Source organism: Cnephaeus nilssonii (genome assembly GCF_951640355.1).
Source record: "Cnephaeus nilssonii genome assembly, chromosome: X".
In the NCBI taxonomy this organism is placed as follows: Eukaryota; Metazoa; Chordata; class Mammalia; order Chiroptera; family Vespertilionidae; genus Cnephaeus; species Cnephaeus nilssonii.
In genome coordinates this window covers 107,866-134,610 of record NC_137071.1, presented here as the reverse complement: position 1 = coordinate 134,610, position 26,745 = coordinate 107,866, and the positions used below count along the sequence as shown (strand labels likewise).

General features: G+C 52.7%; 1 protein-coding gene across 4 annotated transcripts in view; it reads right to left on the bottom strand.

Annotated features, from left to right (window-relative positions):
- Window positions 1-26,745, bottom strand: part of WWC3 (WWC family member 3) — a gene marked incomplete at its 5' end in the record, with an annotated part of 116,025 nt that overhangs the window by 38,437 nt on the left and 50,843 nt on the right. For 2 of the 4 annotated variants that reach the window (XM_079765421.1, XM_079765420.1), the window contains 6 exons: window positions 1,164-1,237; window positions 4,072-4,212; window positions 6,368-6,497; window positions 19,039-19,158; window positions 20,156-20,235; window positions 21,598-21,674. In XM_079765421.1, coding sequence (XP_079621547.1) covers window positions 1,164-1,237; window positions 4,072-4,212; window positions 6,368-6,497; window positions 19,039-19,158; window positions 20,156-20,235; window positions 21,598-21,674 — 622 coding nt within the window. The remainder of the gene's footprint in view (window positions 1-1,163; window positions 1,238-4,071; window positions 4,213-6,367; window positions 6,498-19,038; window positions 19,159-20,155; window positions 20,236-21,597; window positions 21,675-26,745) is intronic. The other 2 variants (XM_079765422.1, XM_079765423.1) reach the window with 1 other exon arrangement.

Below are 26,745 nucleotides of genomic sequence, written 5' to 3'. Positions count from 1 at the left end.
CTTATGCAACAAAAAGAAACTTTAAAAAGATATGCCTTATAGCTTTTCCGGTGCACATATTTCGAAAATATTTGGTTTTAAGACTCTTTCCAGAATGAAGAGAGAGAGAGAGAGAGAGAGAGAGAGAGAGAGAGAGAGAGAGAGATTCTAAAAAGAGGGCATGCAAGCTAGGGCAGGGTCAGCATTGGAAGCAGGGACCCTGCAGGGGTGAGGTGACACCCTAAATCCCGTGCTGGAGGCGACTACACACAGACTCTCCATTCTGCTCATGCCCCCGCGCCCCCCGGCCCCCCGCCCCCGTGGTTAAGGCTGGGAGGAAAGACAACCTTGGAAACGCACAAACAAGGTCCAGCCTCGATGTTCAGGAGGCAGGTGTTTACGACGCAGGCTGACAGGAACGCCTGCCTGTCCCTTCCCTCCGTCCAAATGAACTGGGCTGGGTCCTGCTATCACCTGTGGACCGAATCCTACTGAGCCGCCTTTCAACCCCCAATGTGTGACCTTTCCCATTAACCTATGCAGTGGTCGGCAAACTGCGGCTCGCGAGCCACATGCGGCTCTTTGGCCCCTTGAGTGTGGCTCTTCCACAAAATACCACGGCCTGGGCGAGTCTGTGTTGAAGAAGTGGCGTTAGAAGAAGTTTAAGTTTAAAAAATGTGGCCCTCAAAAGAAATGTCAATCGTTGTACTGTTATTTGGCTCTGTGGACGAATGAGTTTGCCGACCACTGACCTATAGGGTCAGAAGCCACATATTAAGAGAGAAAACCATTTTGCTTAACCTGGGCTGAGGGGCTGCTGCTCAGATGAAAGGGGGGAGGAGGGGGGAAAAGGGGGAAGGAGGGAAAGGAGGAAAAGGAGGGTGGGAAGGAGGAAAGGGGGGGTGGGAGGGAGGTAGAAAGTTCTGAACTACCCAAGAGGCTAAGGAAAGCTGAAAAAGTCTGTACTTTTATTAAATCATGCCTTCATACCGATTGGCAATGTCGAGAATTTCACCATTTTAAATGCACGTGAACTCTGGTCTGTGTTCAGAAGCTACACGTAAATGGAGACGTTTTACTCTGTGTTCTTTCAGACTCTGCTTTCCGGGGACGTGGGCGGTCACCCGTGGGAATGCTTCCCGCGGAGGAAGGAGGGCGGCGAGCGGGGTGGGCAGAGGGCCTACCTCTTCCGGGCTTCCTCGTACTGCCAGTTCAGCCGGACGCGGTCCACGAGTCTGGTTTTATCGTCAAAGACAAACTTCCAAGGCGGGGGGGGGGGGGGGGGGGAAGGAAAGCATATTAGAAACATATTTTTAAAATAGACAATTCATTTCAACTTTCCGCGACAATGAAGGCTATCTTGATTCATCTTTCAGTTCCCGTTTTCCAAAGGCCTGGAAGGAAACACACCAAATCCTAGGTGTGGTGCTGGGACGGGGGCTGGGGAGACCTTTGCTTTCCCGACGTTGGTGACCATTTTTTAAACAGTGAAAGCGTATTCCTTTGTTGTGTAATTCTAAACGGCAACTTGCGTTTTAAAAGGAATACGGGACGACTTGATAAAAACTGATACAAAGGCAAAAAAATTCAGCTCATTTTGGGCAGTATATTCTCATTTCTTTTACTTATTTCTTTTATTTGAATTCTTTATTGTTTAACCGTATTACATACGTCTCCTTCCCCCCATTATTCTCTCATTTCTTAACAAATACAAATGATGTTCTCCTAAGAAGTCACCAGTTTCAATAAATCGCCTCCATCTGTAGACCTGACCTAACTAGACCATATAGCAGAGGTTCTCAACCTTTCTAATGCCGCGGCCCTCTAATACAGTTCCTCATGTGTGGTGACCCCCCAACCATAAAGTTATTTTCGTTGCTACTTCATAACTGTCATTTTGCTACTGTTATGAATCGTAATGTAAATATCTGTGTTTTCCGATGGTCTTGGGCTCTACAGCAGTCTTGACCCACAGGTTGAGAACCGCTATCAGGGTCGCCTAAGACCATCGGAAAACACAGATATTTACATTACGATTCATAACAGTAGCAAAATGACAGTTATGAAGTAGCAACGAAAATGATTGTATGGTTGGGGGTCACCACAACATGAGGAACTGTATTAAAGGGTCGCGGCATCAGGAAGGTTGAGAACCACTGCCATATAGTATGGCCATGACGCTTTTTCTTTAATAACCTCATGTCAACAAATACTTGAAAGTATTCTACTTGAGTGATTAGTGATGAAGTTATCAATACACATCATGTGAGTGCAGTTCAAACCCGCATTGTTCAAGGGTGAACTGTATTTTTCTGTAACAACATGATGGAGCAGAAAGCACAGGGGTTTCGGGATCGGAGACGTCGATTCAAACTCAGGCCCGCCTCTCCCTGACTGCATGACCTTGGGTAACCTGGCACCTCGATCCCCTCTCCCGTCACAAGGGGAGGGAAATAACCACTTAAACGGAGATAAGAGCCAGGAAGCTGCCAAGCCAGGCAGCCCGTCACCGCCCTCAGCGGCTGCGCCGGGGTCAGCGCCGCAGCATGGCCAGCCTCCCCCCGACCCTGGAGCGCCATCCGAGAGCCTTCCCTCTGTCCTGCTCCTCTCAGACCAGCTCCGAGTCTCTCACTTCTAATTCCACCCTGATGATAAGCAGCACTGAATTATTCACGGAATTCACAGCCTTGTGCTTCTCTCCCTCCCTCCTGCCAAAACCTTTAGGCGAAACATGCCAGGCATTTCTGACTTACAGATTCTTCCCGTGGCGACCGTATTCCTTAAACCAAAGGTGCCGCCCGGCCTAAAACGTCTGATCCTACTTTTTTTTTTTAAATATATTTTATTGATTTTTTACAGAGAGGAAGGGAGAGGGATAGAGAGCTAGAAACATCGATGAGAGAGAAACATCGATCAGCTGCCTCCCGCACACCCCCCACCGGGGATGTGCCTGCAACCAAGATACATGCCCTTGACCGGAATCGAACCTGGGACCTTTCAGTCCACAGGCCGACGCTCTATCCACTGAGCCAAACCGGTTTCGGCTGATCCTACTTTTAAGAATAATAAAATAGGGCTATTCCAGGGCACCCAAGGCCTAAGGAGTCATTATTTACTGGTAGTACAGTCCCCTCAAAGAAGCACTACCTGCCAAATTTTCAAAATGTTAGCCAATTCTTTAAAACCCAGAGGTTTTTGCCAATGGCTCTTCCCTTTCTTTTTCCTCTTTTTATTTGATATGGAGGGGGGGGGGCAATCTGTATTCTATTGCTATTTCATCTTCAAGCCCAAAGGAACAGAACAAACTGTTGATCCATTTCTACCAAATGACACACTTTACTCAATGACATTCCAGCAGCAGTATCTTCAAGGAGTGGCTTCGAATGTGACTGCCAACTTTATTTGTGTGGCTAACTCAAGGTTTCACTAATCATCACAAAGGGGGATTATGAAATTCTTTCAAGTCCCAAACAAAATAAATTTTAATTCAACTTCATTTCCTGACATTCTTTTAGAATAAGAAATAGCACCAAAATATAACCCCAGGTGACACAGCCACAAAGCCTTTGAGATTCACTGGTCTAAGCCAGAGATCAGCACACTAAGGCCCGAAGGCCCAATCCGGCCCGCCACCTGTTTTGGTAAATAAAGTTTTATTGGAACACAGCCCCTCCCATTAGTTCACATATTACCTATGGGTGCTTTTGCTTAACACCACCACAGAGTAGGTGTGGCAGAGACCACATGGCCTGCAAGGCCTCAAATATTTACTATCTGGACCTTTATACAGAAAAGGTTAGCTGATCCATACTCTAAAAAGTCACATGTCTGTCAAAGGGACATCTAAACTCAACTCTCAAGAGGATTCTGCCATTTTTAAGAATCCGATTCAAAACATATAGGTAATAAGCAAATTCACTGTGTCCCAGGCCCCTGAACCTTCACGGCTGGATGTGAGAAACAACATTTTTTCTTCAAATCGGATGGCACAAAAGCCAGAACATTTCTGAAGAAGAAGTGGAGAAGGAAAGCAAATGAGGGATGCCCACACAAAAGCAGCCCCTCTTACTCGGTTCTTCCCTGGTGACTCACCTCCCCGATGACGTCGGTCTGAGACCCAGCGTCGCAGACCTGGTGGGAGGTGCCCAGCGCGCCTGGGTGGTGAGGGGCCTCCTGCAGCGGGTCGGCCAGAGAAAAGTTATTCCTGAAGCCGTCCGTGAGCTTGGCCAGGCTCTGCAACAGAAAGAACGAGCCACTTGAACAGAGATGGGCGTGCGCCTCTCCCTCTACGAGTAGGCATTTCACTCCGGGTCCAGGGGGCGGCCTCCCCACTGGCGGGCTGGCCACCCAACCCCATTCTCATCGGAGTTCAAAGCAATGTCCAGCACGTGCACCTTTAATACGACTCTCAGGACTGAAAGCGGACAGCCCTCGAGTCCTTCTGGTAGCGCGTGAATAATATAGAGCACAACTGTGGTACCATTTTCACTGTTTTTCAAAACGGTGTTTCCTTAAAAAAAAAGAAATTCCCTCCCAAAATGCTCCAAGTCATAGAACCAGAAAGTAGAATAGAGGTTGCCAGGGGTTGGGGGAGGGGAAATGGGGAGATGTCAGTCAAAGAGTACAAACTTCTAGTTATAACATGCGTAATGTACAGCAAGGTGACTTAGTATACAAAACTGTGCTGTATGCCTGGACGTGGCTAAGAGAATAGACCTTAAATGCCCTCTCCACACACACATGCACACACACACACACACACACACACACACACACATACACACACACAGCTAACTATGTGAGGTGGTGGAGGTGTTGTAACTTTATGGCGGTAATCATTTCACAATATGTATGTGTATCAAACCTTCACATTGTACACCTTAAATTCAGACAATTTTGTTTGTGAACTATACCTCAATGAAGTGGGGGGAGGATTCGCATCTCCCATGTCCTAGCAGTAAAGGAGTCTGAGATGGCTGCTACCTTGAGATCTTCATAAGCCACGCAGGGGGCGCAAACAGCTCCCAGGTGATATTTACGCGTTTTCGTAACCTGACTTTTCAATCATACTTCTGCATGGTCAAAGGCCACCTCACACGTACGCTGGTTTGCCAAAACTCAGAGGAAGTGTGCATTCTGGCACATAGACGCCCTTTGGGTGAACGTTCAAGAGAAATCAGATTTTCTACCATTTTTTAAAAGGCCATTTCTGCAGACACCAGGGCGCCCAGGGGCAGTCTAACGCAGCGGGCGCTGGATCTAGACCGCGGCGTCCAGCAAGGGACCGACATTGTTAAGCTCATAGCCGCTCCGATCCGCGGTCGCCCACCGGTAGTCGATGAAGCCCAAAAGGTTGGCGACCGCTGGTTTAAGGAAACCTCTGGCGCAGCGGTCGCCAACGGGCGCATGCCAGTGTGGAGCAGAAAGACCAGCGTGCATCTAGTTGCAAAAAGTCAGCTTTTTCTAAAAGTTACAGGAGCGACAAGAATTGAAGTTGCAAGAAAACAGCAACATGAAGCTACAATGACGCCAGCCTTATCGCTGAGTCTCTGCCCACGGGAGGGCACGGGGGACGAGCAGCTCCCTGTGCACAGACGCGGGGGGGGGGGGGGGGGGGACAGGGCACGATGCTTGGAGGGAGCCGGGCACGTGCTGGCCCCATCACCTGTCCTCAGAAACACGCCGAGGGGCCGCACGCCAATAAGGGTAGTTACGGGCAGTGAGAGAAGGGGGAGACAGCAAGACTCATCCGAGACTTTCTGAGTTATTTTGATTACTGCACAATATGAATGTGTCACCCATCGTGGCTTTAATTGTGTCCCTCAAAAACGGTGTTCCAGTCCTCCCCCAGGGCCCGTGAACTTGAGCCCACTGCAGCATACGCAGACGGAGTCAAGTTAAGACGAGGTTACTCTGGATTAGAGCATGCTCTAACCCAGGGACTGGCGTCCTCATGAGAAGAGAAAATTTAGACAGAGACACATGGAGAGCACCACGTGACAGCGAGGCCACGCGCCCAGGCGTGTCCAGGGTTGCCAGTGGCCACCGGAAGCTGGAAGGGACAGGAAGAGGCCTCCTAGAGCCTTCAGAGGGCCCTGCGAACCCCTTGATTTCAGGCTGCGGCCTCTAGGTTCTGAGAGAATCGATTTCTTTGCTTCTAAGCCACCTGGTTTGCGGTCCTCGGTGATGGCAGTCCTGGGAAGCTAGCATGCATTGTTGTAAATACATATGTGTACACACACATAAAAGATACATATGCATAAGTGCTACTGTATATACAGGTATGTCTCAGAATATACATGAACTGTGCAGATAATAAGTATAATATTTTAAAAATGCTAAATAAAGAAAAGCTAGACGCGTGGGCAAAGGGGCGCACGCCTCCCACCTGCATCAGGTCCCGCCTCTCCTTCTCCCCTGTGCAGATGGCCTTCTTGATGGTCCGGAGCTCGTTCATTATAGCCTGGGCCTCATCCAGCTTGTAGGTGGTGTGAGTATTTGACATCTTACGGTCAATCCTGGTTAAAAGGGAAAACCGTGGTCACTCCATGCGAGACGGTCCCATCCCATTAAACAACATAAAAAACTCCAAAGCTTCACAGAAAGGTGGGGAACAGTTCAAATGAGTCCCGGCAAAGGAAGAGGAAGATCCCGTGCGAGCCCTTGAGGGACACAGCCTGCGCCAGGGGAGCCTCTAATGATAAGGCAACGAGGGCATCAGCTGAGCACCTGCCTGAGGCTTCCCCCTCCTCTCTGAGAGGAGGGTCGTGTCTTCCTCGCTTATCCCCAGCGCCTGGTCAAACACGTGCACTAAAGGCCATACCGCTGAGCTCTGTGTGCAGGGAGGGTATGTGGGGACAGCAGAGAGCAGTGCACTGTCACTAATGGCACCTTGTACAAAGCTGGAAACTCTATGTCTTCCCATGTACCTCTTTCTTTTCTGTCATCTTGGTTCTAATTTATCACTCTCTCTACTATGCACCTCCTCAGTTCTTGCCTTTAATCCAAACACCCTTCACCCTTCCTTCCTTCCATGCATTCACACTTCCTTCCATGCATTCACACTTCCTTCCATGCATTCACACTTCCTTCCTTCTTCCTTCTCACCCATCCTTCCCTCTCATCCGTCCTCCCTTCCCTCTCATCCGTCCTCCCTTCCCTCTCATCCGTCCTCCCTTCCCTCTCATCCGTCCTCCCTTCCCTCTCATCCGTCCTTCCTTCCCTCTCATCCGTCCTTCCTTCCCTCTCATCCGTCCTTCCTTCCCTCTCATCCATCCTTCCTTCCCTCTCATCCATCCTTCCTTCCCTCTCATCCATCCTTCCTTCCCTTTCATCCATCCTTCCTTCCCTCTCATCCATCCTTCCTTCCCTCTCATCCATCCTTCCTTCCCTCTCATCCATCCTTCCTTCCCTCTCATCCATCCTTCCTTCCCTTTCATCCATCCTTCCTTCCTTCCTTCCTTCCTTCTCACCCATCTTTCCTTCCTTCTTCTCTCCATCCTTCTTTCCTTCTCACCCTTCCTGCCTTCCGGCCGCCCTCCCGCCCGAGTGCATGAGGCCGGCAGCATGTCACGTCCTCCATACCTAAGTCTCGAGTCGTAGGAGCCCTCAGGCTAAAGCAGTTGGGACACTCGGATCCAGAAACGGGATGCGCTCCTCTGGAAGGCCGTTAGCTGTGCTGCGTTCCGGCCCCACCACCGCCCAGCTCTGGTTCTGAGTTGTCGCCCCACGTCGACTGAAAACCTGGACCCTAACGGCCAGCCCCGACTCCCTAACTTGGCCCTCGGGGAGGAGAAGCGACACTCCGGCTCCACAGTGGGACCCTGGGCAAGTCACTTCGCCTCTTTAACCCTCCGTTTCCTTGCGTCGCGCATAGGACACTACGATGTTGCTCCCACTTCGGGCGGAGATGGGAGGAGAGGGCCGCCCCGGCCCGGGCCTGGCGTGGCAGGTTTGTGTGGTCACTCCTACCCTGAGGACGATGCTGGATCTCCTTACCCATGGGAGAAAGAGTAAATAATTCACCAACCCGGTGCTTGATTATCATTAACAAATTCCTGGCCACATGCGTCACACTCACAGCAGAACCCGGCACCGGGCTGGGCCCGGCTGTCAGCGCCCCTGGAATCGGAGAAGGACAGATGGCGCGGGCAGGAAGCCCCCCTCCCCTGGAAGCGGCCACCGGTTACAAATCACGCGCGCACCGAGCCTGCTCCCAAGGCCTCTTCCACGCAGAGCGGATGCAGGCGCACCGGGGGACCCCACACATTAAATGGTGACACCCCTAAATCCCAACATGGCCCGGCCATGTGTTTTTCCACTTGAGCTATTCTATGGAGAACCGAGAGTCTGAGGCGAGACAGCAGCAAAAGGCCATCCATCTCCCATCTGCGAGGAAGTGGCCTGACTTTTCTGGCGGGGGGGGGGGGGGGGGGGGGAGGCGGGGGGGGGTGGAATCTAGACTCATTTACATAATAATGTCTCCTTGTATTCATCTTCTGATCAAAGGCTTCCCAATGCGGCTCATTGATGTCACAAACCACAGCCCACAGAGGCTGATGGAGTCTGGAGAAAAGGGTTACAGCATTTCCAGACAAAAAAGCCCCAAGGCCAGAAAAGTCTGACTTCTCCGCAAGGCAATGACCACAGCCCCTGGGAAGCAGGTCTGCCGACCCCTCCACAACGAAGACGGCAAACGATCACCCCGACACTGACACCCGTCCAGAGAAGTGAAAACTCGACTGCCTTGAACAAAACTGTTTCAACTGCTTGAAAATCAATGCCAGTCAAACGGCCACAGCCACACAGCACGGCTCGGGCTGCAATGAGAGGTGCTAAGCGGGTCAGGCCGGCTTTGCACGGTGCTGTGGTCTCCCCCTGGCCTAAGCGTAGCCACCAGGAAACCAGGGACGGAGCCGGCAGTCTCCCGGGGCACCAGGTTCCACGCTGGGAGCGGCTGCAGTTCCCATTAGGGAGGGGGTCCCAGGCCTGCACTTCACCCCACCGCCAGACCCGCACAGTGCCTAGAAGTTCAACTTCAAGGCCACAGGCGAGGGCTCTGGCCTTAGCTCTACCCAAGCGCTCTGAGACCTGGAGGAAGAATGAAGACTGGCCCCGAGCAGCTGTTTTCAATCAATTCCGAGCGGGTCCCCACGTGGTGAGCAGAGGAGCTGGAGGGGGAGCCTGCGAGGGCCCGGGACCCTCAGCCCTGCTTCGGAGCACCTCCCCCCTTCCAGGCTCAGCTACTCTGCTGCTACGGAAGACGATGTTTGGGGGCAGGAAAGGGAAAGAGAGTCCCCTGTTAAAAAGTGGGCAAGCGCCCTAGCTCATTTGGCTCAGTGGACAGAGCACCGGCCTTCGGACTGAAGAATCCCAGGTTTAATTCCGGTCAAGGGCACATGCCTGGGTGGCGGGCTCGATCCCCAGTAGGGGGCGTGCAGGAGGCAGCCGATCCATGATTCCCTCTCATTGTCAATGTTTCTGACTCCCTCTCTCTTCTAAAATCAATAAAAAATATATATATATTTTTTAAAAGTGGGCAAGCTATTAGAGAATATGATCTCGATGGTCTAGGACAGTGGTCGGCAAACTCATTAGTCAACAGAGCCAAATATCAACAGTACAACGATTGAAATTTCTTTTGAGAGCCGAAAACCGACTTCTGCGCATGGGCCACGAAGTTTCAATCGCACTGTACGTGCGCGCCCGCACGTGGTATTTTGTGGAAGAGCCACACTCAAGGGGCCAAAGAGCCGCATGTGGCTCGCGAGCCGCAGTTTGCCGACCACTGTTCTAGGAACCTCTGAAATACTATCATTTCAAAAGAGTTCTATTATTGTAGAACATATCCTTACATAATATAAAAGATTATATATCACATAAGTACATATAACCTTATATAAACAGCATATATTATTTAAATTATATGATTATGGGAATAGTATATGGCCGTGGTCGGCAAAATGCGGCTCGCGAGCCACATGCGGCTCTTTGGCCCCTTGAGTGTGGCTCTTCCACAAAATACCATGGCCTGGGTGAGTCTATTTTGAAGAAGTGGCATTAGAAGAAGTTTAAAAAATGTGGCTCTCCAAAGAAATTTCAATCGTTGTGCTGTTGATGTTTGGCTCTGTTGGCTAATGAGTTTGCCGACCACTGGGATATGGACATAGTTCAGTGGATCAAGGATCCACTAGGTGTTAGGGTCTTGCTGTGCGCTTCCCGGTTGTCACCTCCTTCAATCCCCTCAATGCTTTACAAAATAAGCATAACCTCAGATTTTATAATGAAAAAATGGAGGCTCAGAGAGCGCACCTAAGTGGCCCAAGATGACACGCTAAGGTGTGGCAGAGCCGGGGTTCAAACCCCCATCTCCCGATTCTCAAGTCTGCACTGGACGCCCCTCCCCCACCACCCCCAAGCCACAGGCGGAACCCTACTCAGAGCGGCCCAGGGAGGTCCACAGGCTCAGGCGTGGGCAAGAGATGCTCCACGGAGCTCACGCCATCCCGCTTCCCCAATGGGACCCGCTTGCGTCGCCCGGAGCCTCAGAGGCCAGGAGAGCGCTCCCTTCACGTCTGCACGGTTCATTTGGGAATTTTCTCCCTTTTCTCAATTCCCTCTAGAACTTTGGTTGAAATCAAATAATGGGCTCAATGAGTCAATGTTTTCTAAAATAACAATATATTCCAGTTCATGAAGAAAACCCTAACATCTGTGACTGCCAAAGAACTGTCTTTTTCTTTGTGAAATTTTCATTAAGAGTCCAAGACAGTTGCTTATACACGTCAAATAAAATGACAGAACACTGATAACTGCTCAACAAAAGGTGCCACTACCCGACCGCCACGGCTCAGTGGTTGAGCATCAACCTAGGAACCAGGAGGTCAGGGTTCGATTCCCGGTCAGGGCACATGCCCGGGTTGCAGGCTCCATCCCCAGTAGGGGGCATGCAGGAGGCAGCCAGTCAATGATTCTCTCTCATCATTGATGTTTCTAGCTCTCTCTGCCTCTCCCTTCCTCTCTGAAATCAATAAAAAACAAAAAATACACACACACACACACATGTATTTAAAAGGTGGCACTAGAGGACATACGTTATTATGCAGTGTGCTCTGCTCTGAATGTCATGTCCCCCCCCCCCCACCCCGCCCCAAAATTCACTTGCTGAAATCCCAACGCCCAGGGTGAGGTATTAGGGGGTAGGGCCTCTGGGGGATGATCATGAGGGAGAAATTCTCCTGAATGGGGTCAGCGTCTTCAGGACTCCCGAGAGCTCCCCTGCCTTTCCCCCATGTGAGGCGGCCCTTTATGAACTGGGACGCGGCTCTCAAGGACACAGCACCTGACCATGAGGGCGCCCTGATCTTGGACTTCCAGCCTCCGGAACGAGGGGAAGTCCATTCTGTTGTTTGTGAGCCACCCGGTCTGTGGTACTTTGTTGTAACAGCCACCCAAACAGACTAAGATAAAGTGTGGGGGGGAGACCCACAAAAAACAGCACACAGCACCCACAGTCTGCACTTTTCACCTCTCGGCACTTTGCAGCAGCTTCGGGGAGGCGAAGTGACTCGCTCAGGGTCACACAGCCTGCGAGAGGCACAGCAAGCTTCATGCTGAGGCGCCTCCCACCAGCACGCCCCCCTTCCACCGCCAGCTTAGCTATACGCTCCGAGTCAAGGCCTGCAAGCGCGACTGTGTCAAACCTGAAGGCCACCCACACAGCCAGTCCGATGTCCCAAAGGAAACTGGGGCTCCCGGCCTGCTCCTGAGAGCAATGCTGAGAGAAGGGGAGAAGGCGCAGCCTCAGAGGGTGACCCCAGCACCACGGAGCAGGCATTTCTGAGATGTTTATCATCCCCCCCTCCCTCCCGCTGCCCTCAAGTTGCCATACTTGTTGTTCCATTTCAGATGTCAAGAGAACTGCGCTGGCAAGCAGTAAAACCAAACGACTTCTTAAACCCACGTCTTGAAGAGCAGGGCTGCCAGGCCTCTAAAGATATTCCATGTTAATACCACACATTACAACCCGAAAGAATGAGAAGTTTTGTTACGGTCCACCTTTTACATCCCAGCGCTGGCAGGGGGCCTGCGGGAGCCTCGGAGAGCTTCCGGCAGCTTTCTATCAACAGCAGGTCCTGTGTGGAGCCAGACCTGTCCCCGGCGAACAATGCGCGCTTTGTTCCCGCCCGTTGCTGTATGTTTTGCTGTTATCTGAGCGGTGCCGGCCTTTTCGCACGGGCTGTGCCTTATGTGCTATGGTAATGGGAGACGGTTGGTCTAAGCCCCTCTCACTGCGAACAGTCTTCCCCTCTTCTGCAAGCATTAAATCCCCTCCGACAGAAAACGCTGATTCCAACATCTCATGCTGCCTCATTCCGGTGCTGAGCGCTCAGAAGAGAGCAGGGACTCGGAGTTAAGGGGACGTGGGTTTCACTCCTCTCCTACCACCCCGCGAGGAAAGGAGTTCATCGGGCAGTTAACAGGCTGCAGGACAGAGGCCACCTGGCTGAGCAAGCAACTCATGGAAACCGGTTATTTGGAACATTTGGTTTACGGCCCTTTTCTGTGGCTTGAATAGCAGCAACGAGGAATGGGGTTTCTTGAAACACAGTGTGTAGCAGAGACGGAAATGCTGGAGGGCAGTTAATAAGAAGGTGAGTGGCCATTTACAGAGACCTCCCCGAGATCCTCGCCCAGGCCCTCACCCTGAGGGTCCCAGAGGCCAAGAATGAAGTGACTTCTGGGACTGCTCAGGGGGCAGGAGCAGGGACATTAGTCGAGCCCTGCCCTTGTCATCCTATAGCTTTTCACCTAATGCTGCGCACAGGTAGATATGAAAGATTTCAGCGTAAGTTCCCGAAAATGGGTTTGCTGGGTCAACGCGTAAGTGCATTGGTGGTATTTTTATTTTTATATTTTAATTTTTTAAAATATATTTTATTGATTTCAGAGAGGAAGGGAGAGGCAGAGAAACATCGATGATGAATGAGAATCATTGATTGGCTGCCTCCTGCACGCCCCCTACTAGGGATCGAGCCTGCAACCCGGGCACATGCCCTGACCGGGAATCGAACCCTGATCTCCAGGTTCATAGGTTGATGCTCAACCACTGAGCCACGCCAGCCCAGCGCATTGGTGCTATTTTTAGATATTGCCATTCCCCTCTCTAGGGGTCATACCATTTTGCATTCCCAACAGCAAGTAGGTGAGTGTTGGTCAAAGAGACAGACAACACAAAAACACATCTCTCTGACAGGCAGCGATCCGTGTTTCAAGAACAACAGAGCTGGGTTGGGAAAAGAATGGGGCAGGGAGGGGCCTTTTAGATCCAGTGGGCGAGCCAGGGTCTTGCTGAGATGTCACCTGTCCAGAGAACTATGGAGGGAGGGAACAGGGGGGAGTGTTTCAGGCCCAGGGAGAGGCCAGCTCGAGCGCAGAGACCAGCAGGGTGGCCGGGGATGAGCGCAGGTGAGTGAGGGTGAGACTGGAGGGAAATGAGGTCAGGGGAGGGGCCAGCGCATGGAGGGTCCGACTGGATTCTAAGTAAGAGAGAGGAAGCCACTGCGGGTCACCGGCAGAGGAGACGTTTACAAAGAACCCCGGGGCTGGAGTGTGAGAACGGGGGGCCCTTGCAGGCTCGGCTGCAGGTCACGGCGGAAGCTGTGAGAATGGATGGGTGCCAGGCCTGGAAAGAGCACCCCACAGAAGGCAGACAGCAAGGAGGCAGTCGGGACAGTGCCCCCCCCCCCCCCGTGCCCCCCGAGCGTCCAGGGCCACCGTGCCAGCGCGCAGGGACGTTACAGGTGGCATGGCGGAAAAGGCTTCAATGGGCCACGAGCGTGGGAAAGCCGGGGTGAAGCAATGCTAAGTGAGCTGCTGGCTGCAGGACAACTGGGAATCCAGCACGGGGCGCATTCCAGATCTGCGGGAGATCTCGAATAACTGGAGGGAACTCTCCCCACGCCCGCTGGCACTCGGCACGCTCTTGCGCATCACCCATCTGGGAACCGCACACAGCCTGGTCCCGAGCCCTGCCCTCGGCCCCGAGCTGCTGGAGGCACTGAGATGGCTCCTCCCGACGAGCCCGGAGCCCAGCCGCGCTCTCACCGGAAAAGCCGATTCTGCGGAAGACTCTCGTCCATCAAAACCGTTGCCGCTCTTTTCTGAAGACATTTACACGGGACCACGAGAGAAATGCAAACGACAGCTCCCCTGCACCTGCCAGGCTGGCACGGACGCAAAAGCGTGGCAGCACCTTCTGCTGGCAGAGCCCCGGGAACCGGAGCGCTCGCCTGTCAGTGCTGGGAATGCAAGATGGGGCGCCCCCTAGAGAGGGGAATGGCGATGTCTAAAAACACCGCTGGTGCATCTGCCCTTTGACCCTGCAAACCCAGTTGCAGGAACTTGGGCTGACACCTTTCGTATCTGCGTGTGCACCGCATTAGGTGAAAAGCTGATGGGCAGCATTATAAATGGATGTACCAGGCAGACAACTCCAGAACCCACCAATCATCTTCACACCACCATAACAGACAGCCACGCCCTGGCCGGTTCTCAGTGGTTAGAGCGTCGGCCCAGGGGACCGGAGGGTCGCAGGTTCGATTCTCGGTCAAGGGCACGTACCTCAGTTGCAGGTTCCTCAGCCCCAGTGGGGGCCCATGCAGGAGGCAACCAATCTATGTGTCTCTCTCACACTGATGTTTTTTTTTTCCTCTTTCCCCCTCCTACCTCCCTTCTGCTCTCTCTAGAAATCAATGGGAAAAAAAATCCTCGGGTGAGGATGAACAAAAAGAGAGACAGACGGACAGACAGACAGACAGCTGGAGAGTGTGCACCTCCGCAGGGAAGTAACACCACCACCACCTACAAAACATGCGTACCCCCCAAAACGGGAAGAAAAAGAAACGGAACTCGAATCAGATGCAGCCCTTCATCCCAATGACAGCAGTTTGCACATACAGCAGGAGCATGTTAAAGGACACATGCGCAGTCAAGCAGCAAAATCCACGGTCAGGGAAACTCGACTGGAAAAGCAAACAGCTTCTTCAACCAAGTTGTCAGAAGGAAAGCCACAGGAGAGGGGGGCAGAGATGAAAACACACCCGCCAAACGCACTGTGTGGGCCTCGCCTCAACATGGACCCCAATAAACCAGAGAAATGGGCAAACTCGCCGAAGGAGGGACGATATTAAGAGGTTACTATTCAGTGGGGGTAGGCATTATAGTTACGTTTCCAAAGGAGTCCGTGCGTTTAGGGGAGAGATATTGATGGGTTATGTGATTCTGGGATCTGCCGCAATAAGGCAGGAAGTTAGGGGGATGAGGCGGTGTGCGACCAAACAAGGTGGGCCGGGGTGTGTTCGCCGTTGAAGTGGGCCGAGGGGTGCTGGAGGGGGTCCATTACACTGTTTTCTCTCTCCTTTTGTATGTGTTTGACATTTTCCATCATTAAAAGTTTATATATATTACACACACACACACACACACACACACACACACACACACACATACATATTCTATCATTAACCCAGAGACTGTGTTCATGGCCAGCTCCCATCTACAAAAATTAACAACATACACAGACTCAAAAAAAAAAAATACAAAAGGTTCTTTTTTCCTCCCTTGGACCCAAGCGTAATGATGGATTTTCTCGCTAGCCAGGAAAGTCCACCAAGATAAACAAGCCGAGCTGAAAACGTTCCGAGCGGCCAAACTCCTGGTGAGGTGCTCTGGAAAAGAGTACACGGGTCTTCTGGGAAGCAGGAGCAGCGCAGCCGGTTCTGGGAGGAAACCCTAGGCTCCCTGCCTTAACCGGGGCTGGCGCTCAAACCCGAGGAGCCCCGTTGTGGCCCACGGCGCGTGGGCTCTCTGCGCTGGCGTTCCCATCTGGCGCTAGGGGGGTGCTCATCACCTCCGCAATGCCTACCCCAGGCTTTCACAATTTCTCAGTCAGCAGTCCCAAGCTGCATGCCTCGATCCCAACAGGAGCCACGTTCAGGACCAGGAAAATAACGAGGCGCCTCCGTCTCGTGCACAGCCTGTGCCGCTCACAGGAAGGGATCGGATGACTCGTACCCGCTAAGAATGTGAAGCGAGGCTTGAGCGCCCCCGTTTCCTCTCCTTCCTGCGCGTTTGTCACAGAACAGGGAAAACACGTACGGTGACATCGCAACATCTGATCCGGCACTGCCTTGCGGGGCAGCTCCGTCCGCACAGCTGGGCTGGGTGTCCCAGGACCGAGGCCGGGTCCAGGACGTTCCCCCCGCCCCTCCTGGGCCTCCACCAGGCTCCGGCGGGGAGGGAGGACTGTCCCCTCGGCGGGGCCTATCTACCATGGCTGCTCCCAAACACGGGATCCTGCCTCGGAGAGGAGAAAGAAAAGGCCCACACTGGCCCTCACTCGGATCAGAGCGGCCTGCAGGTGTAAAGTTACACACACACACCCCCCCCCCCCCCCGCTTCCTGTCCAAGGATCCCAGGGAAAGCAGGGCTGCCTTTTCCGAGTCTTAAAGCGCCCGACTGCAAGCGCTGAAGCCACTTCCCAGCAATGGCGAGGGGCGGGCTTTCCCGTCGCCTAAGCCCCGGCACTCGTTCTTTTCCAGGGCGGCGATCTTCAACCTTTTGCGTGGCGTGGCGCAGAAACCGGTCACTGAAATTCTACGGCACGCCGAAAACACAGTGTGCCCTCTGTGGAGCTGACAAAAGAAACAGCATCATTCTGATTCATTCGCACTGGGCGGCGACTGCCGTGCAGGCTGTGGCCGTTTTTCATTTGCCGACCTACGGGGAAGAGGTCGGTGTCCCTGCCTAGCGGGCCAGGTGTTGCATGATTTAGGCATTCCTGCGGCACACCGGCTGAAAATCGGTGTTCTAGAGCGGTGGTCAGCAAACTCATGAGTCCACAGAGCCAAATATCAACAGGACAGCGATTGAAATTTCTTTGGAGAGCCACATTGTTTAAACTTAAACTTCTTCTAACGCCACTTCTTCAAAATAGACTCGCCCAGGCCGTGGTCTTTTGTTGAAGAGCCACACTCAAGGGGCCAAAGAGCCGCGTGTGGCTCGCGAACCACAGTTTGCCGACCACGGTTCTAGAGTCTTCGGTCTGAAGCTGAGGTGGCAACATAAACTTCGTCTTCAAATAAGGGAAATGGAGGCGGCCAGAGGGATGGCGACCTGGCAAAGGCACAGGCGCCGGGCCTGGCGATTGGGCTGTGGGAGGCAGAGCCGGCAGGGAAAGGTGCCGGGCGGACTCCCTTCTGAAGCTCAGGGGTCCTGTGCCCCCTGAACCCCGGTCACCTCCACAGCCGCGCAGGCCGAGCGTGAGAAGCTGGAGGATCTAGGGACACTGGAGCGGTGAGTGTCCCTGGTGATGAGAGAGCCTCGGTGTGGCCACTGACAGACGGGAAGCAGCCTCCCTCCCCCCCCCCCCCCCCGAGTTCAATGATTCGCTCTCCTGATTTCTCTTTCATTTTTATTTTTGTAATCCCCACCGGAGGGTTTTTTCCAATGATCTTTAGAGAGAGAGGAGAAGGGAGGGAGGAGAGGAAGAGAGAGAGAGGGAAAAAACACATCAATGTGAGAGAGACACATCGACTGGCTGCCTCCCACACGTGCCTGGAGGCAGGGGAGCGAACCTACAACCCAGGTATGTGCCCTTGACCAGGAACTGAACCCATGACCCTTCAGTCCCCGGCCAGGCGCTCTAACTGCTGAGCAAACCCGGCCGGGGCTCTGCTCATTTCTTATCCGGCGCCCTCCTCGTTTTAAAAAATCCTCACCTGAAGATAATTTTTCCATTGATGTTTAGAGAGAGTGGAAGGGAAGGAGGAGGGAAAGGGAAGGAGAGAGAGAAACACTGATGTGAGAGAGAAACACCGACTGGTGGCCTCTGGCACATACCCTGGCTGGGGTTGGGGAATCAAACCCGCAACCGGTGTACTTGCCCCTGACTGGGACTCAAACCCGCGACCATTCGGTGCCAGGCCGATGCTCTAGCCAGTGAGCAACCATCCAGGCCCCCGCTTACTTCTTACCCAGCCCCTTAGCGGACGTGGCCAGGGGGGCACAGCCACCGCGCCCAGAAGCACCCCGCAGGCATCTGGGCTCTGGAGGCCGCTGGGATGTGCGCGGCCACACCGCGGGGCACGCGGCTGTGTGCGGGGGACACGGCTGCGAATGCGCGGAGTGAGCAACAAAGCCAGAGGCCGAGACTGAAAAAGCAGCTCGAGTGGCTTAAGAACAACTTCTGTAAAAGCTGCAGTGACGAGGGCTCATTAAAGGAAGCCCCGCGGGGGCCGAATGGCCGGAGGACGGGCGCACACACGCTGCTGGGGAACGGGAACGGTACAGAAAGCAAAGGGCTGGCCGGAAGGGGAAGGCTCGGCTCATGCTAAGCAGGCGCCGAAATTCACCGCCCGGAGGGGCCTGCAGGGGGCAGGGCCGGGTAGGAGCGCCACACAAAGCAAGACCCTCTAGGCAGGACCCCAGCTCACCTTGCCATCGTGTCTCCCCAGGTGCCTATCATACGCCCTTAATAAAGAAAGGGACAAATGAATCCACCAAACCGTTCCCGGCTGCTTAAAACAGTGGAGCTCAAGCTAGTGCTAAACCATGGGGCTGACATGCCGCTAATCGCCCTTCCCGTGAGGCGGAGAGAGTTCCATCTGTCAAACGCTCACATTCACGAGCGCCTCCCTATAAATTTAGAGCAATACTGCCGTCCCACGTGCCACCGTCGCTGCATGTGCCACCTCACTGAGAGCAGTGCCAGCCGCTTCCTGCCGTCTGCTGCAGGCTGACTGTGTGCTGGCGCTGCCTTCTGGCCAGTTCAGCCTGATGAACGTTGCTGTGGACTGAATCGTGTGCTCCCCCCCCCCACCCCCCGGGGATAGTATTTGGAGATGGGGCCTGTGTGTGGTGATCAGACTGAGATGAGGTCGGGAGAGTGGAGCCCCATAATGGGGTCAGCGTCCTTATAGGAAAAGGAAGACACACCAGAGACCAGAGCTCCCTCGGAAGCCCCGCCGCGTGAAGACACAGCAAGAAGCAGGTCCTCACCAGATACCGAATTTGCCCGCTCCATTGCTCTTGGACTTCCAGCCTCCAGCACTGTGCGAGGGAAATGTCTGCCGTTTAAGCCGCCCAGTCCGCGGGGTTTCGTGGCAGCAGCCAAGCTGGCTAAAACAATCCCCATTGACAGTGAGAACAGCGGGCACAGCAGGCACAAAGCACATGCCTCCGTGCAGCAAGCGGAGCCAGGCTCTGGAGCGAGAGAGAATGACTCTTGACCAACAAGCATACCCTTAGCTTAAGAAAACGGATCCTTCCAGACCAGCAATACCCCCGTTTAGAAAACGTCTGTTCAGCCAATTTGCTGACTCGATACAGCTCCCAAATGAGAAATTCATCCCCAGACTCTGAGTGGGGATAAGGTTTTCATTGTAAAGGTGCCCACCCGAGGAAGACCTGTAGAGCGGACTGCCCCATAGAATGGTCTGTGGTGATGGGAATATCCTATCAGCTGTGCTGTCCAAGGCCAGGGCCACCAGCCCAGCGGTTCTCAACTGGGGGCAAATGGGCCCTCCGGGGAGCACGCGGCCAAGTCTGGAGACGTTTTTTGGCCGCAACAAGTGGGCGGGGGATGCTAGCAGCACCCAGGGACCAGCCAGGGATGCTGAGCAGCCTCCGGGCCACAGGACAGCCCGGCCCCAGAGACTTCTTTGGTCCAAAACGCCTCCTGCGCCGAGGAGGGGAAATGCGCACCAGCCACAGGTGACTGCTGGGCATTTCCGATGTGGCTCCTGGGGCTGGGGGGTGAATTAGTCTATTTCAATGGAGTGAATTGGATTTGAACTTTTAGAATAAAAAAAATGAAGAGATCGAAGCTGACACAATTGGAATTCCAATTTAAGCGGCCATGTGTGTCTTGGCGAGTACAGCAGCTATGGAGAATGTCGACAAATATCAAATGAAGGGCTGGTTTCCAAAGAGTTCCACTTAAAGGAACCAAGCGTCTTTAAGGCAGAGCCTCGCATGCTCGGGGTCGGGGAATGAGGAGCGTAAACACAGCCCTAGAAGCAGGCGCCCGGGAAGCTGGAGGGCTCAGGCCCGGGCACCAAGAGGGCAGCACAGAAGGAAACCACGGGCTCCGCTCCCTTCCCCGCGGGCAACTCACTCTTGCAGGGTCTCCACCCCCTTCTCCTTGTACTGCAGCTCCTGCTTCATCTGCGTCAGCTCTCGTTTTAATCTGGAAAGCTGAAGACAAAGAACAGTTTCCTCAAAAATTGCCGCGAAAATGACTCCTACAGTTGTTATCCCTGTCACTGAAGTTTCTGCTTAGCTTGCCATTCATGGGATCATCTGCTCTCTCCAGGAGCTTCCATGCACATGCATAGAACAGCCACCCTGGCCCGGCCGGGTGGCTCAGTGGTTGAGCGTCGACCTATGAACCAGGAGGTCACGGCTCGATTCCCTATCAGGGCACATGCCTGGTTGCGGGCTCCATCCCTAGTGTACGTAGGGTGTACGGGAGGCAGCCGATCCATGTTTCTCTCTCATCATTGGTGTTTCTCTCTCTCCCTCTCCCTTCCTCTCTGAAATCAATAAAAATATTTTTTCATTTAAAAATAAAATAGCCCTAGCCGGTTTGGCTCGGTGGATAGAGTGTCAGCCTGTGAACCAAAAGGTCCCGGGTTCGATTCTGGTCAAGGGCAGGTACCTCAATTGCAGGCTCCTCCCTGGCCGGGGCCCTGGTCAGGGCTCATGCAGGAGGCAGCCAATCGATGTGTTTCTCTCACATTGATATTTCTCTCTGTCTCTCCCTCTCTTCCACTCTCTAAAAATCAATGGGAAAAATATCCTCAGGGGAGGGTAAAACAAGATAAGATAAAATAAATAAAAAATAAAATAAAATAAAAATAAATAAAACAGCCGCACTGGAAGAACTGCCTTGCTCACATCCCAAAGTCCCAGCACTTCCTGCCCACGTGGATGCGCAACGACTTTCCTTCTCACGGTATTGATTTGGTCATGACAGTCAGCAAACTGTGTAACGCTTTGCCCATCTTCCCTGTACCTGCTCCGCACAGAGCCACGGAGGAGGCCCCGCAGCTGCGAGCGCGGTCTCCTCCCATCGCCTGGTGCTTATTCAACAGATTCTGGGACCCGCTCCAGGCCTGCGTTAAAGCTGGGGGGGGGGGGGGGGGCGGGGGAGCTCACACGGTTAACCAACTCCCCAGGGGCGTTTCTGAGGTGCATGAGAACCTGAGACACACCGCTTCGGGGACCCGGACACCACAGCAGGAGGCTTCATTTCTAAGGTGTCTCCCGTGTTTTGATGCAAATGCAACAAAACGGAGCCCTCCCCGGACCAGCGAGACAAGGGGCTGAAGTGGTGGGAGGCGGGAGCACAGGTGACTTTTTGTTAGACGGGCTACGGTTTTAAAATGAAATAGTTGCCCTCCTATTGGAAAAGAGTGGAGAGTACAAACAAATATAATAATAATCCATGAAAGGAAAATCTTATTAAAATGGGAGTGTTAGACACGCCGACCACCCGAAAATGAACCATGATCAGCGATGGCACATAGAAGTACATACGGGCACCGTGTTACTCACCCTGTCCCGGCGACTGGCTATTTCTGCTTTAATTTGGTGTGGGTCGTACTTTGTATTCGTTGAATATCCAGAGAAGGCTAAAGAGAAGGAAAACATTGCATTTTATAAAGGATCCTTTAAAATAAATAAACGCACACAGACAGGAACTTCTGATTCTCCACATTAAATGATTAAGTCTCGGCTTTACGAGTTGGTACTGGCTCCTAGAGAATCAACACTTCCCCGCCGCATCTGGGTGTTCAATCTTTGCCTGAGGCCTGCCTGCAGGGGCCCACGTCTAAACGAGATGCTGCAGGTAAAGCCGGGTGTGCTGACCTCCACGGCACACTGCGCGGCTTAACCACCGCATGCGCACCAGGAGGGGAAGGTATGATTATGGGCAATTGCTCTTACTGTGCAAACAGTACACACGCTAGGAATCATTTTTACTTTCCTTTCAAATGCCCACACCGCCCCGGCCGGTGTGGCTCAGTGGTTGAGCGTTGACCTCTGAACCAGGAGGTCAGGGTTCGATTCCTGATCAGGGCACAGTGCCCAGGTTGCGGGCTCGATACTCAGTGTGGGGCGTGCAGGAGGCAGCCGATCAGTGATTCTCTCTCATCACTGATGTTTCTCTCTCTCTCTCCCTCTCCCTTCCTCTCTGAAGTCAATAAAAAATATTTAAAAATAAATAAATAAATGAATGAATGAATGAATGAATGAATAAAACGCGCACACACGGGAGTCTTGGGAAGGATAGAGCCCAAAAGTCAACTGTGGTTCTTGTCAATACAAAAGATGTTATTTTTATTTTCGTCCTATCCACAGTCCCCAGATGAACAATTTCTGACGTAAGAGAGAGAACACATACTCAAGATCTAGAAAATGAGAAAGACAGCTTCCTAGCACTGCGCCTGCACCCGCCAGGCTGAGGGAAAGCTCCGCTTCCAGGCTGCCTGCTGCGCAGACTCCAGAGAAGCCCCCCCCCCCCCCGCATCCCCCACCCCACCCCGCATCCCTGCAGCCCGTTGCTGATGGCTGTCTGGCTAAAGCGCATCGCAGGGACATGGGTTCTTAAACGGAGCAGGACACGAGCTCTAACCTCCTGCTATGACACGGCGTCACTACAAGCAGCCGGTCACCGGTGCGTGGTGCGCAGGAGCTGCCAGCCCCTCCGCATGGCTAGTTCCTCATGCTTCCATGTCCTTGCTCCGAGGCTTCTGAAGCCATCAGCTTTGGGGGGCAGTGACTTGGTTTCTGTCCCTCCCTGAGCGTGGCTTCCTGTTGGTGGCTTCGGTGGCTCCAGGATGCCGTGTTTCCTCAGGCTCTGCTCTGCTCCCGAGACCCAGTTCCGCCTGGGGCTCCGGGGGGAGAGGGGGCACCTGACAGCGTCAGGGTGCTGGGAGTCATCTGCCTCTGGGTCATTCTCATTACCGTCACCTGCAGGCGGGTGACCCTCTTTCACTCCTTCCACCTGCGGTCCGAAGGCTGTCATTGGGATCACTAGGTGCGCACGTCTAGAAACTAGTTCAAAACCATGTCCTGACTTCCTACTGGACAGGATGGCTCAAGGCCAAGCGGCTTCCACAGCAAGGTCATTGAACCCCAACAATACTCCCAAAGTGACTGTGAGCAGTTGGTATCTCCTTTAAAAAAACACACACACAGTTCTGTCCAGCCAGTGTGGCTCAGTGGTTGAGCGTCAACCTAGGAACCAGGAGGTCACGGTTCGATTCTGAGTCAGGGCTCATGCCAGTGTGGGGCCTGCAGGAGGCAGCCGATCCATGATTCTCTCTCATCACTGATGTTTCTTTCTCTCCCTCTCCCTTCCTCTCTGAAATCAATAAAATGTATATATATATATATATATATATATATATATATATATATATATATATATATTTTAAACAGTTCTATGGAAAATCTCCTATGTAAGCCCCCATCAGTCAGAACGCTGAACCACTGGAATCCACTGGAAATAAATATCAGGAGGAGCTAAGTGTTTGCCAACTTTATGTTCTTATATTTCCAATCGTAATCTCTCCAGACATGGAGTAGAATGTTTTTAAAATGGAATTCTTTCTCAGACGAAGAATGTCTATTTCCAAATCCTGCAGCTTCTATCTTGTCTGACTCTGGTTTCACTGAAGATCAGTGATGAATCACTCCCATAAAATCTCCGCATTCGGCTTCTGGGACTGGCTTCTCAGACCTGAGCTGAAGGGCTCCCACTTGGGACCCAGATGACACGCACAGGGGCCGAGGCTTTGCTGACTCCTCACGTCCACTGTGTCAACTTGTCACCTTCCGAGTGAGGGAGAGCCTGCCCACAGGCACCGCCCGGGATCGTTCCCATCGGGGGAGAAGCAAGCCCACCCCCCAAGTCTAGGGACGTTAACCATGTTCACCTCAGTGCCAAAGCTCGCAGCCCGTGGCCACAAAACTTGAAGTGCACTTGGGAGGTGGAGCAGGTATAATTGGACCAACACATGGCAACCTTCCCCCCCTCTCCTCCCTAACTCGCAGCACCCTGACGCTGTCAGGTGCCCCCTCTCCCCCCGGAGCCCCAGGCGGAACTGGGTCCTGGGAGCAGAGCAGAGCCTGAGGAAACACGACATCCTGGAGCCACCGAAGCCACCAACAGGAAGCCACCACCTGGAGGGGACTGCTTTGTAACAACGCACTTCCCTGCTGCGCAGGCCCATGGACGTTCATCTTCTCTGTGCGTTACAGCTGAACCCACCTGAACGACACGCTAGGTTTTACTTATACCGATACCCTTCGTGTTACCTTTGCTACAGCCTCTGAAATTGTAAAATTCCAGGACGGAGATGAGGGAAAAGTCCACTCAGGTACCTAAGACGGTGAGTACATCTTATCTTCAAACGCTAAGGGGAGTTGTGAACACTGGCGCAGCTTTTAATAATATAATTCAATTTCTACAAAGTCTCAGCTCCTCCTGTCTGCCAGTAAGTCTAATGGAATCCATTTCTGGAGTCCAAGAAATAGCTCAGGGTTCCAGCCCCCATTTGTAACAGCATGCGCTGTACATCATTCAGAAAAAGCACTACCTCCCTGTGTTAAGACATGTCTGCAATCTCGGGTTTTACAATAAATACCAGACTTTCACCTCCGAAGCTTTCTTCTCTCTTGAAGCGCTGAGTGGGCAGAGCTATTAAACAGCTTAAGGAGTCCACTCAGGTAGACACATTGTTTTGGATGATATAATCACAAGGTTTTAGTTTAGTTGGACCACAACAATGGAAATTATTGTACCTTGCTATTATAGGGTGCCTTTCACACTTATTTCATCTATTCTCGTAAAAATCCTGGTGAGCGATGATGATTATGCCCCCCACTTTAGAGATTAAAGACTGAGTTTGCAGTGACTTGATCTGCATTATGCCATTAAGTCACAGGGGCACTTGTGTCTGGAACTTGGGCTGCTACGGGTCAGCTGTCCGCCGTCCTTTAATCAGATTAGCTTTTCCAACGTAGGAAGGAATGGCCCTTCGGCTCCCCAAAGCCCATTGCCCACGAAGCGAACCAGACCTGTGTTTTGAACACTCAAAATGCTGCAGACCGCAGTCCTTATGGTGGATTTCCATTCCCAGGGTACTGAAAGGGGGCACTGTGTGTCTGTCTGTCTGTCTGTCTCTTCCCCACACAGGCCTCCTCCGTGCTGTGAGAAGCGAAGGTCACACCCCAGGGGGATGAAACGCTTTCAAAGACCAGTAGCGCTTCTTCAAAGACACCCTCTGGACAGCCAGCTCCGGAGACCAGGTGCGCCTCCAGGCTCAGACTGGAGGGGCTGCTCAGGGGAGCCAGGGGAGACTGGGGGAGAGGAGGCAGGCCCCGACAGACTCCGCGCTGACAGGTACTAATTACCGGAGCAGCGATAACCAGGCCAGCAAAGGAGGGCACAACATTTTTTTAAAAGGCACCATAAGCACAGGATCAAAAACCTCCAGCCCGCTCGAGACCCACAGAAGCAAGCAAGAAGCCACCAAATCGCAATCAGGAATCCCGTCTAGAGCAGCCGAGGGGATTATCTCTCAGTAAACATGTGGGCTCCGCCACAACCTTCTTGCCAACTAATACCTGTGGAAAATGCTGTGTGATCCATTTTCCTCCTGCCTGCTCCAACATGCTCGCAGGAGGGCAAACAAAAGGCTAAATGGATGGACTTTGGCCCTCATCCTAATCTAGATAGCAGATGATGAGAAGCCCTTTAGCAGAGAACCAAAGGAAGATAGTCTTTGTGGGAGGGCCTTGGAGCTTCAGAAAGAATGTTGGCAGGACTGATGGCTGATAAGGTCAAGCTTCACCACCACCTAACTCAGGAATTCAGGGTGGATCAGCACTTTCCCAACACAGATAAGGCCGGCTCTTTCCCAGCCACCCAGAGAGACTTGGTGTAGACTTCTGGGAGCTCCCAGGAGCCAGGGTAACAGAGAGAGCCATGTTCCTGCGGCTGAAAGAGTCCATCTAGACTAGTGGGTCTCGACGCTCAGAATCACTTGGGGAGTAAAGAATGTCTGGCCCCCCTCACGGCCAATTCAACCCAAATCTGCACCCAGGCAGCAGCAGCTTCTCCAAGCCTCTCGGGAGACTGTGCGCAGCCGGGCAGCGTGGAGAACCACTGGTGCCGCCCACTTTCTCTGCGAAGGGCCAGACAGTGTTTTTGGCTTTGGGGGCCATAGCGTCTCTGTCTCAACTCCACTCTCCCCGTGTAGCTGCTATAGACAATAGGTGGGTGAATGGATGTGGCTGTGTTCCAATAAAACTTTATTAACAATACCCTGAGTGGACAGTACTTAGCCTGTGGGCCATCCGTAATTTGTTGACCTGTGGTTCAGACTATAATTTACCCCATGCAAGAATCCCCTCCAAAAGATGCTGCAAATGGTCATATACTTCGTCTCAACACATCCGGAGGCTAGAGTTTCTCAGGAAGAATGAATGAAAACGTTAACTCCAGAAAAAAAGGTTTCTGAAATAACGAATGTATTCAGCATTAAAAAGAAGCCAAATAGCCCTAACTGGTTTGGCTCAGTGGATAGAGCATCAGCCTGTGGACTCAAGGGTCCCGGGTTCAATTCCGGTCAAGGGCATGTACCTTGGTTGCAGGCACATCCCCAGTAGGGGGTGTGCAAGAGGCAGCTGATC